Genomic DNA, 21,875 nt, shown 5'->3' with positions numbered 1-21,875 from the left:
CATGTCTATGGTCTTTAAGATAACTTGTTATGTAAAATTATTTATTTATCTAAGATGCACCTACACTGAATTTATCTGAAAAATAAAAAAGTCGATATTAAGAAAAAAAATTGTAAATGGAAGATTATAAGAGAGGGTTTCACGTGCCAGCAAAAGTTACTGGCGTGCCATGTTTGGCACACGTGCCAGGGGTTGCCCACCCCTGCTCTATATCATCTAATTTATTCTTTTGGTTTTATAACCTTTAAAATAGAAGTAAAATATTTTAGTATTGGGTTTTATGTTGCCTTTAATGTAGAATAACTGAGGGGGGAATAGAAACTGAAGTAGAGGGATTTTATAAAAGCTACCATTACTGTTGTTAATAATAATGTTTTCATTTTAGAGAAATTATTATCACTGTTGCCTGAATATGTAGTTCCATACATGATTCATCTGCTAGCCCATGATCCAGATTTTACAAGATCACAAGATGTTGATCAGCTTCGTGATATTAAAGAGTAAGTCATGTTGATTTTCATTAATTCTTAAAATTATTTTTACTTTTTAAAAAATGCTTAGCCCTAACCTGTTTGGCTCAGTGGATAAAGCGTCGGCCTGTGGACCCAAGGGTCCCAGAATCGATTCCAGTCAAGGGCATGTAGTAGGGAGTGTGCAGGAGGCAGCTGAATTGATGTTTCTCTCTCATCGATGTTTCTAACTCTCTATCCCTACTATTCCCGTTAGAATAAAAACCCTTTTATTCTAATAAAAGACTCTTTTAATTAACTCTTTTAATCCTTTATTTCCTACTTTAACGATTAAAGGTGCAAAATAATTACAAGAACCAATTTAAATATATATTTAATAAATAAGACAGTTTACTAAAAAAATTGTAAAAAATTTTACAATTTTTACAAACTAGGCATATTGAGATAGTGCTAGTGAGGCTATAGTATATCTTCATGAATAAAATAAATGAACTTTGGTGCCTAGTGGCTCCACCACTGAGCCACGCTGGCTGAGCTAGAATGAGTTTTTATGTGCCTCATGAAACTCATATTTTCTCATTATTAGCTGTCTTTATTATTTTGGTAATTTAATTTCCCATTTGAATTTAATATTAGGATATTTCTATTAATCATTAGGGTTTTCTTTATATTTTTTAATTTAAATTCTTTATTGTTTAAAGTATTACATAAGTCTCCTTCACCCCCCCACCATTGTATATTTTACTCTTATTATATTCAAGTATCAGAACTTTCCAAGAAGATATTTAATCCATTTAAGCAAAAATTGGTTCTTGTAATTATTTTGCACCTATTTTCACCTATTAAAGTAGACTTCAGAGTAATATCTTCCCCCTCCCCCAACCTCACACACAGTATTTTACAGAAGAACATTCCAGGAAATGAAGCTTCCTACTTTGAATGCCATACTTGGCTCAATTAGAACACTTTGACAAAAATTTTGTCAGAGATTTTGCTGGTTTTGGCACACACTCACAAAAAGGTTGCCCACCCCTGATATAGAGGGTCCCTGGCAAAGCTAGAATAATTCTTTACTCACTGACATTTGAGCAAAGTGTTCTAATTGAGCCATACTGCTGACCCCATAAGAAAAATGCAGTTTCCTCAAAGATCCTGCTTGAGCCAAACCAAGGGCAATGCATAGTACATTTATTCTACTATCAGCAAATTAAGTTTTTCGTGTAAATAAGTTTTCCAGCTAACTCAATCTTGTTGGTCCTTTATGTGCCTTTTATTGTTTTTTATGTTTTGTTATTTTTGCTGTTTATATTAATACATACTTCAGTTACTTAGTTTGACAACTTAGAAAGAAAGCCATGAAGTAAAAATTTCTCTGCTTTAAACGATCTTTAGTTTCAACCTCAAAAGATAATGCCTGAGAATATGCGTGAACATGCAAAATACTCTGTGGCAAAACTGGGGTAATACAAATGGGATTTGTTACACCAGGTACATATTTGTCTCTAGAGGAAAGACAGGCAAGTAAACGATCACAAAACACTGGTTCCAAGAGTATTCTTATGTAAACTGGAATTTGGTATGTGATGCAGGGTGAAAGAGTGAGAGATGGCCTAGGATTGTCTACAAATGGCCTCCAAGAAACTTTAAAGCGATATTTACTTTCTTTTCCATTGCTGGCTTTTGCTTTGTATTCTTTGTGTGTATGTGGGGTTTGTTTTTTTGTTTTTTAATATATATTTTATTGATTTTTTTTTTACAGAGAGGGAGGGAGAGGGATAGAGAGTTAGAAACATTGATGAGAGAGAAACATTGATTAGCTGCCTCTTGCCACACCCCCTATTGGGGATGTGCCCACAACCACCCTTGAATCCGCAGGCCGACACTATCCGCTGAGCCAAACTGGTTAGGGCTACTCGTTTTTTTTTAATCCTCGCCTGAGGATATGTTTATTGGTTTTAGAGAGGGGAAGGGAGAGAGAGAAACATCAATGTGAGAGAGATATATCGGTTGCCTCCCATATGCACCCTGATCGAGGATGGAAGCCAAAACTTAGGTGTGTCCCCTGACTGGGAATCAAACCCAAGACCTTTCAGAATACAGGACAACACTAACCATTTGAGCCACACCAGTCAGGGTTAGAATGAGTCTTTCCCCTCCTCTCCCCCCTCAAGAGGAAGGGAGAGGGAGAGAAATAGAAACTTCAGTGATGAGAGAGAACCATTCATTGATTGGCTGCCTCCTGCTTGCCCCACACTGTGGGGCATATGCCCTGACGTAATCAAACTGTGACCTCCTGGTTCATAGGTCAACGCTCCACCACTGAGCCATGCTTGCTGAGCTAGAATGAGTCTTTATGTGCCTCATGAAACTGTCATATTTTCTCATTATTAGCTGTCTTTAATATTTTGGAGATTTAATTTTCCATTTGAATTTAATATTATTAGGATATTTCTATTAATCATTAGGGTTTTCTTTATATTTTTTTAACTTAAATTCTTTATTGTTTAAAGTATTACATAAGTCTCCTTCCTCCCCCCCCCCCCCCCCCATCATTGTATATTTTACTCTTATTATATTCAAGTATCAGGACTTTCCAAGAAGATATTTAATCCATTTAAGCAAAAACACCTACATTTAGTCTCTGTAATAGGTGAATAATGTTTACCATTTAGGTGCCTATGGTTCATGCTTGAAGTTTTAATGACAAAGAATGAAAACAATAGCCATGCCTTTATGAAGAAGATGGCAGAGAACATCAAGTTAACAAAAGATGCCCAGTCTCCAGATGAATCCAAGACAAATGAAGTAAGATGTTGGTCCCGTAAGATGTCACAGGAAAAAAAACTATTGTCCCATTATTTTTGCTATTACATAATACATTGATTACAGAATGTTTGTACCAATATATACTTATAGTCAGTTTTTATTGTGTTTGGTTACTATTGAATACTATTATTTGAGGCCTGTTTATTACCCTGAAAAGACATTAAAACTTTTCCAGAGCAAGGGGATGAGAACTAATAAATTTTACAAATGTACTGTCTCACAAACTTTTAGTGAGATTTACAAACAAGTAGATCTTATTTTTTTCTGTTTCCTTTGGTTTACTTTGATTTGGTTTGTTTGCTGTTGTTAATGCATACTTGGCATTAACAGGAGACATTTAAATACAAATGCGGAATGTTCAAGGAATAAATAATAACCACACATTCTTCTTTTGATTCCATTTTATGCATTGGGTAGAATTGGTTCTTGTAATTGTTTTGCACTACTGAAAGCTATATATGACCTTTCTTTTTTTTTCTCCCTAGAAACTTTATACTGTATGTGATGTGGCTCTGTGTGTTATAAATAGTAAAAGTGCTTTGTGCAATGCAGACTCACCAAAGGATCCGGTACTTCCAATGAAATTTTTTACACAACCTGAAAAGGTAATTTTCTTTCCCTTCATTTTTCTACCACACAAACTGATTTAAGATTCAGTTACCATCAACCCTAGTGGCAAATATTAGATTGTATTGAATATAGAGTAAAAAATAACACTGGGTTTATGAAGAAATGGGGGCTTGTCTTCCAGAGCGCTGAACAGTATCATTGTCACCTTACAGGGTGGGAGAGTACAAATCCTGCTCAGTGGTGGTGTTCTTAACACATTTCGTACCGCTCAGGAGTTTTCTCATGTTTTCCGCGCCATCTGTTAAGGACCGCTCACGAGTGTTCTCGTTTTTCACGCCCATGGAAAAAGGAGCAAATCTAGATACTTATGTAAATTTTGTTTGGTTCCTCTTCATAGAGGAAAATGTTTTACGCAGTACCATACGTTAAAAAAGTACTAGGAACTTTAATTGTTTAATTGTTTTTGTAAATAAAAATGTTATAATTATTGAAAAACAACACCTAAAGTGCATTATGATGATTTAAATAACGTGCAGTTTGCCCAAAAACGTGCGGTCCCTGGCGTATGTCTTAGAGATTTCTATGCGGTACGCAATGTGTTCAGTGAGCTTTCTGGATGTTTCTAGTATGTAATGTTTGCACAGTGTAATACATTTATTTCATATACTGCATGTGTATGAAAAAAAGAGTTAGAATTAATGGAACTGGCCTTGATAATTGATAAACCTGGATTCTAATCAACCACTTTTTAAAATACATTTTTATTGATTTCAGAGAGGAAGGGAGAGGGAGAGATAGAAACATCAATGATGAGAGAGAATCATTGATCGGCTGCCTTCTGCACGCCCCCTATAGGGATCAAGCCCGCAACCCAGTCATGTGCCCTTGAGCAGAATCTAGCCTGGGACCCCTCAGTCTGCAGGATGACGCTCTATCCGCTGAGCCAAACCAAGGGCAATGCATAGTACATTTATTCTACTATCAGCAAATTAAGTTTTCCGTGTAAATAAGTTTTCCAGCTAACTCAATCTCCTTTGCGTTTCTCTAGCTAACTTTTTTTAAAATATATTTTTATTGATTTCAGAGAGGAAGGGAGAGGGAGAGATAGAAACATCCACAATGAGAGAGAATCATCGATCGGCTGCCTCCTGCACGCCCCCTACTGGGAATTGAGCCCGCAACTGGGCATGTGCCCTGACTGGGAATCAAACCATGACCTCCTGGTTCCTAGGTTGACGCTCAAATACTGAACCACTGCAGCCGGGCTCTCTAGCTAACTTTTTTTTAATTAGTCACATCAAAGAGAGAAAGAATATTGAGTAGGGAATATTTTTCTTTTGACTATATCCTTTAATAATGATTTAGTGTTAACATTCTTAAAAACTCTTTTAATCCTTTATTTCCTACTTTAAGGTGGTATTTTGAAGTTTGTTTAATTTTCCTGTGCTTTATAATTGGAAAAAATACAGCACTTAAAAATTTTTTTACACATTTTTAAACCTGAAGATAGACTTCAGAGTAATATCTTCCCCCTCCCCCAACCTCACACACAGTATTTTACAGAAGAACATTCCAGGAAATGAAGATTCCTACTTTGAATGCCATACTTTGACAAAAATTTTAATCAGATTTTAATCTAGATACTTATGTAAATTTTGTTTGGTCCCTCTTCATAGAGGAAAATGTTTTACGCAGTACCATACGTTAAAAAAGTACTAGGAACTTTAATTGTTTAATTGTTTTTGTAAATAAAAATGTTATAATTATTGAAAAACAACACCTAAAGTGCATTATGATGATTTAAATAACGTGCAGTTTGCCCAAAAACGTGCGGTCCCTGGCGTATGTCTTAGAGATTTCTATGCGGTACGCAATGTGTTCAGTGAGCTTTCTGGATGTTTCTAGTATGTAATGTTTGCACAGTGTAATACATTTATTTCATATACTGCATGTGTATGAAAAAAAGAGTTAGAATTAATGGAACTGGCCTTGATAATTGATAAACCTGGATTCTAATCAACCACTTTTTAAAATACATTTTTATTGATTTCAGAGAGGAAGGGAGAGGGAGAGATAGAAACATCCACAATGAGAGAGAATCATCGATCGGCTGCCTCCTGCACGCCCCCTACTGGGAATTGAGCCCGCAACTGGGCATGTGCCCTGACTGGGAATCAAACCATGACCTCCTGGTTCCTAGGTTGACGCTCAAATACTGAACCACTGCAGCCGGGCTCTCTAGCTAACTTTTTTTTAATTAGTCACATCAAAGAGAGAAAGAATATTGAGTAGGGAATATTTTTCTTTTGACTATATCCTTTAATAATGATTTAGTGTTAACATTCTTAAAAACTCTTTTAATCCTTTATTTCCTACTTTAAGGTGGTATTTTGAAGTTTGTTTAATTTTCCTGTGCTTTATAATTGGAAAAAATACAGCACTTAAAAATTTTTTTACACATTTTTAAACCTGAAGATAGACTTCAGAGTAATATCTTCCCCCTCCCCCAACCTCACACACAGTATTTTACAGAAGAACATTCCAGGAAATGAAGATTCCTACTTTGAATGCCATACTTTGACAAAAATTTTAATCAGATTTTCTTTAATGATTTAGTATTTGGCATTTATTGTGCCTGTTTTTTTATTGGAATAATAAGGATTATAAAGTTATTTGCCCTTTAATTGAATTTACTCATCTTTACAAATATTCTTAAGTGACCTCTTGAATTTAAATTTACTTTATTGTTGACCCAGAACTGTCATGACTGGAATAGTAGCCAAATAGAATCTTCATACAGTAGTGATCCTGTTCTCAACAATTAAATTGTTTTGTCACTACACATAATTTTAATAGTTTTTTTAATTTGATATTTGAAACTTGGTGTTTTTTTCCTTCATAATAATAACTTGTTTTTTTTTTCTGTTTTCAATGAACAACTTTCCTCATTTCCTTTTCTGATATGTTGCTTTTAATCTGGTATAATTGAAACACTGGAAAACTAGGCATATTGAGATAGTGCTAGTGAAGCTATAGTATATCTTCATGAATAAAATAAATGAACTTTGGTGCCTAGGCTTTGTAACATGTAATATAGCTACATAAAGCCTTTGTGCAAGAATAAAAGAAAAAAGATAGAGCTTTGCCTAGAACACATGTCAAAAGTGATTTCTTTATGGGCACATATAAGCTGACTGCTCTTTCCTGTAACACTAGTATGAAGGTAAACATAATAAAAGAAAATGTTACTTTAATGAACTTCTTGATTGTAGTAAAGCATTTGCTTCTTTGACACCACTGTGGATTATTTGTGTGCTGTTCCCAGGATATTTAACAGAAAAGCATGGAAGTATCAAATTTGAGCTCTAGATACAATTTTCAGGAAAGTATTTTCAGTGTCCACATTTGGTTTAATTCACTTAATTATATTTTGATGGTGTATTTACCTTTTTGATTTGGACAAAATCAAAATATGAAAAAATGCAAGCGTTTCATTTTAAATATGATTTAAGTAATTTATCTCTGACATTTGCCTAAGTCTTATGTGCCATGGATTTAATTTTAAAGCTAGACTTATGATATGGTGCATTAAATATGCTTTATTTGATTGATATGTAAACACAAATGTAATGAAAATACACATGTTCACTTTGATTTTTTTTTTAAATAGGATTTCTGTAATGACAAGAGTTATATTTCAGAAGAGACGAGAGTACTTCTGTTAACAGGAAAGGTATTATGTACTAGATAATTTGGGGATCTTTATTTCATGTATATATCACTTCTGATGCTCTGAGATATAACCATTAACTGTCCCCCAGATTTTATACTTTTTGATTCTTAGGGATCATGTTGTGGATTGTATCATCTAAAGCATTTGTTCTCTTGGGCTTTTATTTATTTATTTATTTTAATATATTTTTACTGATTTTAGAGATGAAGGGAAAGAGAGAGAAACTGATGAGAGAGAGACATCGATCAGCTTCCTTCTGCCATCACCTCCCCCCTTTCTGGGGAATCAAGCCCAAAACCCCCAGGCATGTGCCCTGACTGGGAATCAAACCAGGGACCTCTTGGTTCATGCGTCCGTGCTCAACCACTGAGCCACACCAGCTGAGCTCTGGGGCTTTTATTGCCATGAACAACGCTTTTGAATTATGATCATGTGTTCTCATCAGTCCTGATTCTAAAGTTTAGAATCCACAAAGCAGATTTTCCTGAAAAGTAGTATAATAAATTTAGGTGTGTAAGATAAAGAGAAGAAATAATTTCAAAGTATTAATGAGTTAGACAGTTTATTATATAAAAGTAATATGACCCCTAAAAGAGCAAAAGTAAATATTTAATTTTCAATTAACACTATTTGAACTATTACTATATACCCTCAATAGTTTATTTGTAATACATTTTTTTTTTATATATATTTTATTGATTATTTACAGAGAGGAAGGGAGAGGGATAGAGAGACAGAAACATCGATGAGAGAGAAACATCGATCAGCCGCCTCCTGCACACTCCCCACTGGGGATGTGCCCACAACCAAGGCACATGCCCCTGACCGGAATCGAACCTGGGACCCTTGAGTCCGCAGGCCGACGCTCCATCCACTGAGCCAAACCGGTTAGGGCTGTAATACATTTTATTATGTCTTATTTATTATATTCACTGTGTTTATGGGACACTTTTATTTCAATTGAGCAATAAGGAATAATTAAATATTGCCTAATTATTAAGTACAGGTAATACTTGACTTGTAATTACTATATTCAGATAAATGTAGTTTCGTAGAATTGTCTTTTCTACGAAATTTAGGATAGACTTTATAAAATAACAGTAATTCCTTGGCTTAAGCTAAACAGTATTTCTTACATGTGCCTAAATGTGTATGTATTCTTTTCAGTAAGGTATAAAATAACATGTATATTTAATTTTAGCCAAAACCTACTGGAGTACTAGGTGCAGTAAACAAGCCTTTATCAGCAACGGGAAGGAAACCGTATGTTAGGAGCACTGGAGCTGAGACTGGAAGCAACATTAATGTCAATTCAGAGCTAAACCCTTCAACAGGAAATCGGTCAAGGTAATTTTTCCCCCATTTGTTTTTGTTTCACAACTTGATTTATCTTTTAATTTTTCCTAAAGCACTATATCATAAAAATAGCCTTTAGGAAATATTTTGGTACAAAATAATAGTGCTAAATTAGCACTAATGTTGTAAATTGAGAGTGTACTATAGCATTCTAAGTATGTAGAAAAGTTAAATGGAAAAAACACAGGGTTTATAATATAACTAATTTACATGGAAATGTCTTCTATATATATCTATATGTGAAATTTTAACATAGGAAAATATAATTCTTTTTTCCTTTTTTTAAATTTATTTCATTGAGGAAGGGAAAGAGATAGAAACATCAGTGATGAAAGAGAATCATTTGATTGACTGTCTCCTGCACACCACACACTGGGGATCAAGCCCACAACCTGGGCATATGCCCTGACCAGGAATCAAACCATGACCTCCTGGTTCATAGGTCAACACTCAGTCACTGAGCTATACCAGCCAGGCAAAAATATAATTCTTTTTTCTTTTTTTAAAATATATTTTATTGATTTTACAGAGAAGAAGGGAGAGGGAGTTAGAAACATCAATGAGAAACATCAATCAGCTGCCTCCTGCACACCCCCAACTGGGAATGTGCCCGCAGCCAAGGTACATGCCCTTGACTGGAATCGAAACTGGGACCCTTCAGTCCGCAGGCTGATGCTCTATCCTAGTGGTTCTCAACCTTCTGGCCCTTTAAATACAGTTCCTCATGTTGTGTCCCCAACCATAAAATTATTTTTGTTTATACTTCATAACAGTAATTTTGCTACTGTTATGAATCGTAATGTAAATATCTGATATGCAGGATGGTCTTAGGCGACCCCTGTGAAAGGGTCGTTCGACCCCCAAATGGGTCGCGACCCACAGGTTGAGAACCACTGCTCTATCCACTGAGCCGAACGGGTCAGGGCAAAAATATAATTCTTAATTAAATTGAATTTATATGCATGAGTTGAGTAAAAATAACCTTTCCACTTATAAAAATATTCCCTGTTTATTTTAACACTAGAGGCCCGGTGCACGAATTCATGCACCGGTGGGGTCCCTCAGCCTGGTCTGATCAGGACTAATGAGAACATAAGATCTTTGGTTAATCTCTTCCCGCCCTCTCCCCTCTCCCCTTCCCTCTGAGATTCATCAGTCTGTTCCATGATTTCATGCCTGTGGTTTCCGCTCCTGCGTTGAGCATCTGCCCCCAGGTGGTCAGTGCATATCGTAGCTACTGGCCAGTCTGCTGGTCGCTTAGGCTTTTATATATATAGGTTGTTGGATACGTTGTGGTAGTTTGGATGGTTTTTGAGAAATGAGTCCATTCATACATGTTGTCAGACTTTTGTGTGTACCAGCGGTCCTCAAACTTTTTAAACAGGGGGCCAGTTCACTGTCCCTCAGACCGTTGGAGGGCCGGACTATAGTTTAAAAAAAAAACTAGTCAGCTGCTAAGCAACAGGCAGCGGAGGCAAAAACACCTGGCGGGCCGGATAAATGTTTTACACAGGCCGTAGTTTGAGGACCCCTGGTGTGTACAGTCGGCTGGTCGCTTAGGCTTATATATATGTAGATGTCAGACATTTGCTATTGTAGCTACTGCATAAGAATTTCCAGTTCACTCTTATCAACACTGAATATTGTGACTTTCAGAGATTTTGTTCTTAATTGTGAATTTTTTAAAAATATGTTTTTATTGATTTCAGAGAGAAGCGAGAGAATTATCAGTAGAACTCAAAATTATAGAATAAATTAATGTGAAATCTATGGTTTCCAGAGATGGTGGGGCTCAGTCACCTCCCCTGTGGCCTCTTACAGCCTCCACCTTTGCAAAGCATTAAGAACACAGACTAGAGATAGCTATACTGGAGACAATAATAATCTATCATTATATTTTTGTTTTGTTTTAGGATTTTTTACCCCCAAGAGATAGGCTTAGAATAGTTGTGTTGTTTTGTTTTTTTGACAATTAATCTTTCTCTCGGGTGGTTTTCGATAGTCATTTCTGTCTTATATTAGTAAGATTAAATGGAAATCAATAACCTTACCAATAAGAGACCAGTGAGTGGTCTGTAACCACAGATCTGAATCTTGCCAACATTACTTCTTCTAAACCAGCCTGAACATTTGTTTCCTTGTTGGTACGGTGAGAGAGCAAACTTTCTATTCATGTGGTGACATAAAGAACCTTTGGTTTATTTTTCTTCCACAGGGAGCAGAGTTCAGAGGCAGCAGAAACTGGAGTTAGTGAAAATGAAGAGAACCCTGTGATGATTATTTCTGTCACACCTGCAAAGAATATTGACCCAGTAAAGAATAAGGTAAATTTTTAAATTTAACAAGTAGATTTCTCTCATGAAGATCCTTATTATAAATTTCATGGTAGGGGCAAGAAACCCACAGTCAAGAAGTTAATGTGTACTACATATCTCACATGTGTGTGTACCACCCCTTGCTGCATTTAGTATGCATCACTCTCCAACAATGATTCTGCCCACATCCCCTGACTTCCTTTTACAGGAGTTTATGTGGTTGCCCATTGTGATAATGGTATCCTTCTTCCACCCTCTCCCAGGCCTTGAAAGACTAGGATTTGACTTTTTAGGATCTAACTTTCGAAAGTTTATTAACTCCTGCTGGGTCACCATTCTTTTGTATCTGTTTTATTTTTAAAAGTTAAATTTATGAATTAACTTTTTATAATGTGTCCGAGTTTTTGTTTAATAGCTGCAGTCTTTGTTGTTGACCTTTTAACTCTGGCACCCAGTTTTCTTAACAATTTTTTGGTAGGATAGAAAGGAGTATAATATTGTAGGATCATCAGACACACCTGAGTCTGAATCCTGGCTCAGCTACTCTCTGGCTGTGTGTTTACTTGGGCAGATTGCTTGATTTCTAAGCTTCCATTCAACTATAGAATGAAATTAATAACATTCCTCAGTAGGAAACACATGAAGATACTATTATTTTTCTTCACACAGATTATATTCTTTTTTTTTTTTAATATAGATTTTATTGATTTTTTACAGAGAAGAAGGGAGAGGGATAGAGAGTTAGAAACATTGATCAGCTGTCTCCTGCACACCCCCTACTGGGGATGTGCCTGCAACCAAGGCACGTGCCCTTGACCGGAATCAAACCTGGGACCCTTCGGTCTGCAGGCCGACACTCTATCCACTGAGCCAAACTGCTTAGGACCAGATTATATTCTTGATGTACTTATCGTTGTGTTGCCCACCATATATTTATGGTATTTATCAAATTTTTAGGAATTACCTTTGAGGACATAAAATAATGACTGTACAGTTATCCCATGGTAGCTGAATTTTTTCTGTCCAGATTCATAGTGGTTGGACATTTATATAGTTAACAAAGTAATCCCCCAAGGATACATTTTAGATCAGTCTCTCCTCCAAACCCTTGCCGTCTGCTGTTTGACATTCACTATGTTAGTGGATTTAACCAATATAAGGAATCTCTCAACATTGTTGGAACTCAGAAAGCAATAGATTTGAATATTGTTGGATCCTTGTATAGAATTAAACAGTCTTAATGTAAACAAATTTAGATGCAAAATTGCATGTTGCCACCGTCATTCAGTGAAACATACAATAAATATTAAGAGGTAGTACAGGTACAAGTGTTTAGTCAAACAGCTATCCATGATCTTTCCAGCCTCATTGCAAAATTCTATATAAGATAAATAGGACATTCTAATTTTTCTGAGAGACTAAAATGATATGTTTTAATTGATTTATAATATTATATTGTTCCAAACCCTTATTTTAACTCTTTCACACTTTCAAAGAATGCTTTAACAAATGCACTGTAACCTGAGGAGATGGATTGATTATATTTTGACAAAAGCCCAATAGATAGCCTCCTTATCAGGTCTCCTGTAAGTTGATAGGGTCATTTCTTCTTAGGGTCTGGTCCTCAGTCTTATAGGCTCAAAAAACTATACTGTTAGTATACTAAAAGAAGATAAAGATCTAAGGGAGTGTTTCTTGCTTGCCAATTTCTCAAAGAGATTGATGCATAAGCCAGTTTTTTAGTTATGTATATAAAAATTATTCAGCAGACTGAATATGCATGGTTATACATCAGCACATTCTCTCCTGATATTTTCTTATGAGAGAAATCAGATTGTAATATGAAGGATGATAAGGGAGTTGGTTAAAAGAAGAATGAAGACACATCTCTGGATTCAGGCAAGCAGTACTGCCAACGTCATCCTTTAGGAATCTTCTTAGTTGCTGTTGTTGTTAATCCTTACCCAAGGGTAATTTTTTCCATTGGTTTTTAGAGAGTAGAAGGGAGGATGGAAGGGGGAGAGAGAGGGAGAGATACATATGGATTGGTTGTCTCCAGCATGTCCCTGATAGGGGCCAGGGATGGAACCTGCAACCCAGGTTCATGCCTTTGACCTGGAATTGAACCTGTGATCTGGGTGCATGGGCCAACGCTCTATCCACTGAGCCACACTGGCCAGGGCAGGAATCTTTTTCTTCATACCTGTAGCTAACCAACTGGTTTCCTCTTCATTTGGCCTTTCCATGAGTTTTTTATGCATATGCACATGTTCATAATGTTCATGCATGTGTGAATATGCTAATGTGTGATTTTTAATGCAGTCTTTTTTTCCCTTTTAAACAGCCTTATCTCTGTTCATTTTTTCCCTTTACAATGTTATTTTCACTAATTATTTTATGTGTGTGTGCACATAAATATTGTCTTTCCCCCCTTTTCCCACTACAAACAGTGTGGCATTAAATACTTGTGGTTTTATTTCTATGGGCTAGGTTCCTAGAGGGGGTTGCTGGGTCAAGAGTAAATATTACAGATTTTAGATATTTCCATATTGCTTTCATGAAAAATTGGAACACTTAGGTCATTTTAAAGAAAGCTTATTGGACCAAATCCAGGAGCTCTTTGCTTTCCTGGGGAGTATAAGATTAAAAAAAAAAGAAAAGAAATTTTGGAACATTTGACATTTCTACCAGCAGGGTATGTGAGTATGTTTTTCTCTACATACCCACCAACAAAGGTTTTGCAGTTCTGAATTTTTTTCATTTTCCTGTATCAAAACTAATGCCCAACTGTTGTTTTAATTTGCATTTCTCTCACCACCAGTATTTTTGTTGAACACTTTCATGTGTTCTGTGAGTTGCCTGTTCATATTTGCTCATTATAGAATTGTCTTGTGCTCTTTTAGGAGATTAATTCTGATCAGGCTACCCAGGGCAACATCAGCAGTGACCGAGGAAAGAAAAGAACAGTAACAGCCGCTGGTGCAGAGAATATCCAACAAAAAACAGATGAGGAAGTAGATGAATCAGGACCACCTGCCCCTTCAAAGCCCAAGAGAGGACGTCGACCCAAGTCTGAATCTCAGGGCAATGCAACCAAAACTGATGATGTCAGTAAACCTCTTGGCAAGGGAAGGAAGAGAGCCGCGGGCAGCCAGGAAGGCCCCGGCGGCCTGGAAGCAGGTAATGCCAAAGCACCCAAACTGCAGGACGGAGCCAAAAAGGCAGCACCAGCAGAGAGACAGATTGACCTGCAAAGGTAATGCATTGTTCTTCCTGAACTTGTCCTGTGCTTAGTAGGTGTCAGTCACCCCCAAACACTTGGCATTGGGGAGTGTACACAGCCCTTGGTTTCCTGAGTAGGTTATGATGACATGTTTTGATTTCATAATCTCCAGGACATCATTTTGAAAAGATTTCCCTTTTCCCTTTGGTTCATTTTTAATTAGGGTATGGTATTTTGATATTTCTATATATCAAGAACAGTATAATCTTTTGTTTGGTGTCTTTAACATACTTGCACAGGATTTACTTAAAATAAATAGCTACCTTTTAGATATAAAAGTCCCAGAAGGGGGAAAGTAGTAGTCTTGACACATGAACAAGGTATATTCCTACTTTTTAATTCCTCTCGTTAGAGTTAATTTTAATATAAATCAACAACTTACCTCTTCCCCACCTGCCCCAATGAAACAACCTCACAGGCTGCTCATCTTTGATCGCTCAAAGATGATTCCTACTTATATAATTTATTTACTGACTCAAGAATGGATATTTTATCCCACCAAACATGGATTGTCTGTACAAAAATTTACTGGCGTAGATTTTACTTCTTAATCTGGGAGTTGATGCTGAACGTTTTAAGTTGTCACCTTAATTAGAATTTTTAGATCCCTTTGGATTTTTATAGTAAATGTGTTCCCTTAGCTACTTATTGTGTGTGTGTGTGTTCATGTGTATGTTCCAATAAATGTTACTGTTTATATTTTGGGCTGCATTTGGTATTGTTAACTTATGAGAAAATCCCTTGAATTCACTCTATACATCTATAAAAATCAGCCATTTGTATAGTATGGTCAAGAAACAATATCTGTCTGTGTAGTGATGGGGCTATAAGTAAAAAACTCCCTTATTTTTCTCTCCCAAGTTTGAAGTTGTTGAGACACAGTCTTAATACTGATCTGGCTGATTTCAAGGGCGGAATTGCACAGGCCAGGTGGCTACTAATGCCTTGCCCTTGAATTGGACAACTGCAGGCAGACCAGAATCACGATCTGGGAGCAGAAGAGAACACGTCCAGATGAGGCCAAACCCTGTGTGTCCTCCCTCCCTCACCTATTAGATGGGCCCTCCAGAAGCATGGGAGATTCTGCTAACTTAACAGAATTAAGCTAAATTTTCTCCTTGTTCTTTGAGTACGCTAAAATGTATTTGTTTACCCATTTCAGGAATCAAAACTTATTCTGCTGCTTATAATTTATTTTGCCATAGTATCCAGTAATTTTCTTCCATAACAATATCATTTTGAAAGTATTAATTTAAAATGACAATTATTTCAAATAACAGCTCCTATTTTATTGTAAGCATATCGGACATTGGGTAGCAGCACTTAATAGTTAAAAAACTTCTTCATTGGCATTTTGTTTTTTAGAGTTAGGGAAATATTTCTTAAACCAAGTAAAGTCTCAGGTGAAAAATATATATTTTCAGGTTTTAGCTTATAACTATAGAAATGAAATAATTCCAGTTTATTTTCATGTTGACATATTTTCTAATGTTGCTTTCGTCTGTCCCCAAGGTAAAAGAAAACTCATTTGCAAAGGGAGAAAATGGAGGCCAAACAGAAGTAGCTTCAACTTCTGCAAAAAATTGAATTCAAAGTGTCCCTGAACAGAAAACGAAGTTAACTTCAGATACACTCTCTGCCTTGAAAACTGAAAGAAACTATTACTTCCTTTTCTCATGACCACAGTCCTCTGGTGGAAATGTACAGCAGAAACTCTTGAGAGAGAGAAAGAGAGAGAGGCTAAAAGCAACTCTGTTCTACACCCCCTCCCCCCAGACTTTTCTTATGAAAAGTCAATAATTAAGCAAATTGCTTAACACTTGGTTCCAGTTCCTGCATATCTGGAGTTTAAAGGCGTAAATACACCATTAATTTCCATGCTGCATATTTTTATGTTAAAGAAAGTAACAGGATGTCCTTACACTGACACTGAAAAATTCATCAATTTTAGAGCCAGGAATTCCCGTGTTACACAAGAAAAAAGTAGAAGCCTACTGAATTTAATTTTTTAGAGGAAAAGAGATCAGATGAAATGTTTGTTTTTCCTTTTGGAAACTTTTATGTATAATTCTTTCTGCCTGCCTACTTTTCTGCAAAAAATGAGATGTACAGATTTCAGTTCCCTGCTATGAAAAGTGATGTGGTGGCAATTTTATAAATGTTGATTTCTGATTTTTATCAGAATGAGAAAATAATTAAAATTATTAATTCATATCACTTCATATTTTGATTTCCCCCCCCTCCATTTTAGTTTAATATAATTTGCAATAAATGTACATATTGTTGTTTCATAAAGCATATCATTTTAAAGTGGTTTTTACTCCTATGATTATGTTGGAATATTTGAAATTTTAAAGGAGTAAAGACTGTCCAGCATTTGGTTTTATAATGTTTGTCACCATATTTTTATTGATGTAAAAAAAGTCAGTTTTTTAAATAGTTGGGGTTGGGCGGCTCTGTGAGGAAGCTGGAGGTGTGGGATGCTGTTGACCTCCAGCATTGTGCTATTGGGAAAGAAGTGTGTTGCTTTTGTCGGGCAGTCTGGGCTCCATTTTAATGTTTATTTTAGAAAACAACTGTTGCATCGATATATTGTTTCTTGGTATTGTTCAGCATAGGTAATGTGTGCACTTCTGTGTACACATAATCATATTTAAGTTTTTTGCATAAAATAAATGCTTCTAGATGTCATATGGTAGTCTTTTTTAATCTTTTTATCATATGTTGTGAAATTTTTTTATGTGAAAGGGCTAAAGTCATTAAAAAACATGATTATAGTCAACTCTCCATTATCTATATAAAATAGTGACTCTGCCTCAGGTTTTGGATTTTGTAGTAATCATAAACTTAAAACAAAATAATGAAGGCATATTATAAGCGATAAATCAGGAGCGACTAAAAACTTGTCCTTTCTCACACTCAGAGGTGGAGCCTACCCCTTCTCCACATTAGGCTCCTTCCCAAAGCCCTTGCTGAATGTGTTCACCCAGGCTCCTCACATCCCCAGCGTGGTTAGAGAACGTAAACAATTCTGTGTGCTCTCTAACTTGGTCTTGATAGGCTGTGGCCTACAGGGGGTGTAAAACAGTGAACGTGAGCTGTGTACCAAAAGGATGATTATGTTAAATGTGAAATTTACTTGTAGTAAATGTCACTTATGTTCTAATAGATAATCAAGAGTTGGCTGTATATTGACTGAGTGAAAGATGGGTAATTCTTTTAAATATGCATATACACACATTTAGGTATCAGATGATGGTTAGGGAACAATGGATGCCAGTGATAGAAAAATATCTTAAGAGGGCAGAAAAAGCCCTACTCTTCCTTATTGCCTCTTTTTATAACCCTTTAGAAGTAACGTATAAAATATTGACTCCAACACGCTGAAAAATATCTATGCATAAGCATCAGAGAAGTCCCTCAAGCAATCAGTGGGCGTGTTCTGTTTAGAAAGATTTTAAAGTTCTCTTAGCATCAGACAACTTGATTCTTAACGCCATGAATTTGTCACCAATGAAAAGCACACTAGGTAGGGACCTCCTTTCTCTCCACTCCTTTCGTTTAGTGATTCAGCATCACAGCTGACTAGATCACCTAGTGTTGTCCGATTGAATAATGAAGCATTTGCATCAGCTCTGCCTGCATAGATTTTTGCAGGAGAGGAATTAATGGAAAGGATCTGGTCCACAAATAAGCACGTAATACCCTGATTTGTAATATCATGCAAGTGTCTGGCACTAAGGGAAGGGACAGTGGGATGGTAGAGATGGAGCTGGTGGAGAGGGACTTGTGTAAGGGAAGTTGGTCAGTTTTCCTTTGAAAAAGGAAAAAGTAAAATCCCTTAGGAATTTGGTATTTACATCTCAGAGAAATACAACACAAAGTGCAGACTTATATTTGAGAATTAATGTTAATTAACCCTTTGTGTCTAGTTTGAAGCTTCTTGTATTTGTCTAAAACTACAAGCCAGAATTTTGTATCTCCTTTGATAAAAAGTGTGTATAATGTAAAGTAGTTTTGCATATTATTGTGCTGCACATGGGCCGAATTTTTAAAATTTTTTTAAAGACTTGAAGCAGAACCTTGTAATTTGTGTAAATGACACATGTAAAATCCTACCATAAAGTGATAAAAAATATGCATTGTTTCAAATAAAATCAAGAAATGCAGCATTATATAGTAGTGTGGAACCCTGAATATTCATGTATTTCCTGGTATGTTACGAGCTGGTGAAATGTCTGTGTATTTTCTGTTTAGATTCTGGAGTCTACAGATCTTCCTCAGAAATTAAATGCCACCTTCAAACTTCCTACAGTGACTGAAGGAGAGCATAATAGGTGATAAATTCTGATAACATTTGGGAAATTTTAGAAGTTGCTTTTAACCTAAGAACTTAAAAGTGGCCTTTCATGTGTACTATGTGTGATACATCTACTTATTGTAAATTCCAAACATGCTTATTTAGTTAAAAGCTACTTCATGGAGAACAAGTAGATTACATAAATGTGTCTGGAATAAGAGGTGAATACAATGAGAAGCTATTCTGCCTGCTCCCGTATTTTACCCTCAATGGGACTATGATACCACACCTTGATACTTTTATTGATTGTCAAGACTTTTCTGTCTTCACTTTCACATGGATAAACTATCAATAGAAACCACTGGAGACCAAGAAGTCTCCAGCAGTCTGACAAGGAGCTTTGCAACCTGCCTAGATAGTAATAGTGGCATTGCCTACAAAGTCAAAAGTGCTGCAAGCCAGCGACTGTAGAGCAGTGATGGCGAACCTTTTGAGCTCGGCGTGTCAGCATTTTGGAAAACCCTAACTTAACTCTGGTGCTGTGTCACATATAGAAATTTTTTGATATTTGCAACCATAGTAAAACAAAGACTTATATTTTTGATATTTATTTTATATATTTAAATGCCATTTAACAAAGAAAAATCAACCAAAAAAATGAATTCGCATGTCACCTCTGACACGCGTTCGCCATCACTGGTGTAGAGCAATGGAATGAGCATGCGTAATCACACACCACCTCCACCTGCAAACTAGAGCTCCAAGTCCAACAGGAACATGTACAAGGCTCCACTTGTAAGGACCAGGCTGGTGCTGAGGACTTCAGTGTTGGGCACAATGCCAGGGGCTGACACTGGAAACACTAGACTGATTGGTGCCTTTGAAGGACTCCCAATAGAGAACATTAGGACAACACAGGGAGATGTGACTTCAGGTGAAACATCAAGTCTGGACTTCAGACCCCTGATAGATGCTTGTAGAAGCAGAGAAATCCCTACCTTTTCGATAAGAGAAGTGCAATTTGGACAATTGTGAGTGTAGGTCTGTCCCTAAAGAAATTGGGCTGAGCAGGTGCCACCTCAGAGATGAGCTGGACCAGGACACAGGTCTCCAGGTTTAGGGCCCCCTGGGTGGAGATGAGCATAAGGGTGGGCAAACCCCGGCTGGGGAAGAGCCAGGAGATGGCTACTACTTCAGCAACACAAACCCTGCGTGAGCACTGTCATGTCAACTCGCAGACGAGAACACCTGGTCCCAGCCTCCAAACTTCTTGCTCATCCACCATCCCGAGTGCACCCCATCCCAAGCACAAACGGGTGTGTTGATCATTCCTATGGCTCCTTTGGACAAACTATGTACGTTGAGGGACTTACTGGGCTTCTCCAGGAAGCAAGTTTGTGGGACCCAAGCACCCATTTCAGTTTGCTGTGGGCCTTCTTTAGAAGATGTTCACCCTGGTGGCCACACACCACCTCCCCCTCCCCCTTACTGAACCCTTTTCCTCAGGAAGGTGTGGGCCGTTTTGCCATCTGGTTTCCCTTGCCTGTGATGGAGTATACCCTCCAAGAGAAAGGTCAGCTGCAAAGACAGACGAGGCCCTGCCCTTTTCCATCCCACTTCAGGCTGCGCACTGAAAGGCAGACCATTTTTACTGGGGCTCTCACAGTTAGTATGTAGAATCGGCCCGGGACGTCTGGGGCTCTGCGTTCATTAACCGTTTGGCAGCTTGGCTTAGAATTATGTGCAGCAGATCCTGCTGCCTCTTTTTAGAAGTCATGGCTCATCAGGATCAAAACTAGACAGATCACTTTCTCTTCTCACACCCACTTAACTGGGATCTTTCCTTGCTCGCCAGGGATCCACCACACCACGGCAGTCAAGCAGAACCCGTCTCCAAAGCTGACCCAGAGGAAAACTTCCACAAAGATTTTATAAACTCAAATGTTAGACCCTGCTAACCCCACGTTTTCCTAACAATGACCACATATATGGCAGTGGAGTGTTTATTGTCTGAAGGCCTGATCTTCGTCTGTGCATGATTTCTATCTTACTGATAATCTTGGCAGAGGCTGAGAGTGACCTGGAGTTTACCCTTCCTCTGGCACAGTGGTTCTCAACCTTGGCTGCACATTAGAATCACCTGAGGTCCAGAAACCAGGATTTTAAAAAGATTCCCAGGTGATTCTAATGTGCAGCCAAGGTTGAGAACGACTGCTCTAGCAGGATGAAGGAAATCACAAATTCCCCACAAGTGGAAGCAAGGCGAAAGCCACTGTGCACATGCATGTCCTTCATTGCCCTTTCACTTGGGAGGACAGGGTTCTGAAAGTGGGAAGGAGCAGATTAGAAAAATTTCTGCCTGAGCTGAGTTTCATCTTAATATCCCGGCTTATGATTAATATTTTTCAACAATAACAATTGAGAGAGAGGCTCAGAAAGGGCTGGAATGGCAACTCGATGACCTGCATTTTAGGAAAACTGAATCATGAGAGCACAGATTGCTCAGACTCAAGACAAGCATTTGCTCTGTGAATTCGGGCAGAAAGCCTGGAAGGCTTGGCTTGAGACCTCCCAGTGTCAAGTACTAGCAACCAGGAGGTGATGGAAATGTGCCTTAAAATAACGCCGAGTCCACGACCTGGCCAGCGTGCCTCAGCTGATTGGGCTTCATCCCATATACCAAAAGGTTGCTGGTTTGATTCCCGGTCAGGGCACATGCCCGGGGTTGTGGGCTCAATCCCCAGTAGGAGGCATGCAGGAGGCAGCCAATAGATGTTTCCCTCTCACATCAATGTTTCTGTCTCCCTTCCTCTCTCTAAAAATCAATTTTAAAAACTTAAAAAAAAAAATTTTTTTTAAATAATACTAATGTAGAGTCCAGGAGGCCAAACCTGGTTTTGCTGGAGAAAAGGGTTTCCTGAAGACCTTAACACATCTCCTGGATGCTCAGCAGGACAATGCCCCAAGGGAAGCCCAGTAAAGGAGCTCCAGAGGCTGTGAAGGGGCCCCACCCTGTAGGTGT

General features: G+C 37.5%; 1 protein-coding gene across 4 annotated transcripts in view; it reads left to right on the top strand.

The window, feature by feature from the left end:
* The window catches only part of PDS5A (PDS5 cohesin associated factor A), a 107,286-nt gene extending 88,558 nt beyond the window's left edge, over positions 1 to 18,728 (top strand). For 3 of the 4 annotated variants that reach the window (XM_014548698.1, XM_005877451.2, XM_014548697.1), the window contains 8 exons: positions 386 to 500; positions 3,143 to 3,275; positions 3,782 to 3,901; positions 7,537 to 7,599; positions 8,801 to 8,946; positions 11,171 to 11,279; positions 14,174 to 14,526; positions 16,066 to 18,728. In XM_014548698.1, coding sequence (XP_014404184.1) covers positions 386 to 500; positions 3,143 to 3,275; positions 3,782 to 3,901; positions 7,537 to 7,599; positions 8,801 to 8,946; positions 11,171 to 11,279; positions 14,174 to 14,526; positions 16,066 to 16,069 — 1,043 coding nt within the window. In that variant the 3' untranslated portion in view covers positions 16,070 to 18,728. Of the gene's footprint in view, positions 1 to 385; positions 501 to 3,142; positions 3,276 to 3,781; positions 3,902 to 7,536; positions 7,600 to 8,800; positions 8,947 to 11,170; positions 11,280 to 14,173; positions 14,527 to 16,065 lie in introns of those variants that run through there. The other variant, XM_014548699.1, reaches the window with a different exon arrangement.
* The last annotated feature ends 3,147 nt before the right edge of the window (positions 18,729 to 21,875 follow it).

Source organism: Myotis brandtii, unplaced genomic scaffold (assembly GCF_000412655.1).
Source record: "Myotis brandtii unplaced genomic scaffold, ASM41265v1 scaffold520, whole genome shotgun sequence".
In the NCBI taxonomy this organism is placed as follows: Eukaryota; Metazoa; Chordata; class Mammalia; order Chiroptera; family Vespertilionidae; genus Myotis; species Myotis brandtii.
Note: the sequence above shows the minus strand (reverse complement) of the source record. Positions and strands in the feature narration are given on the sequence as shown.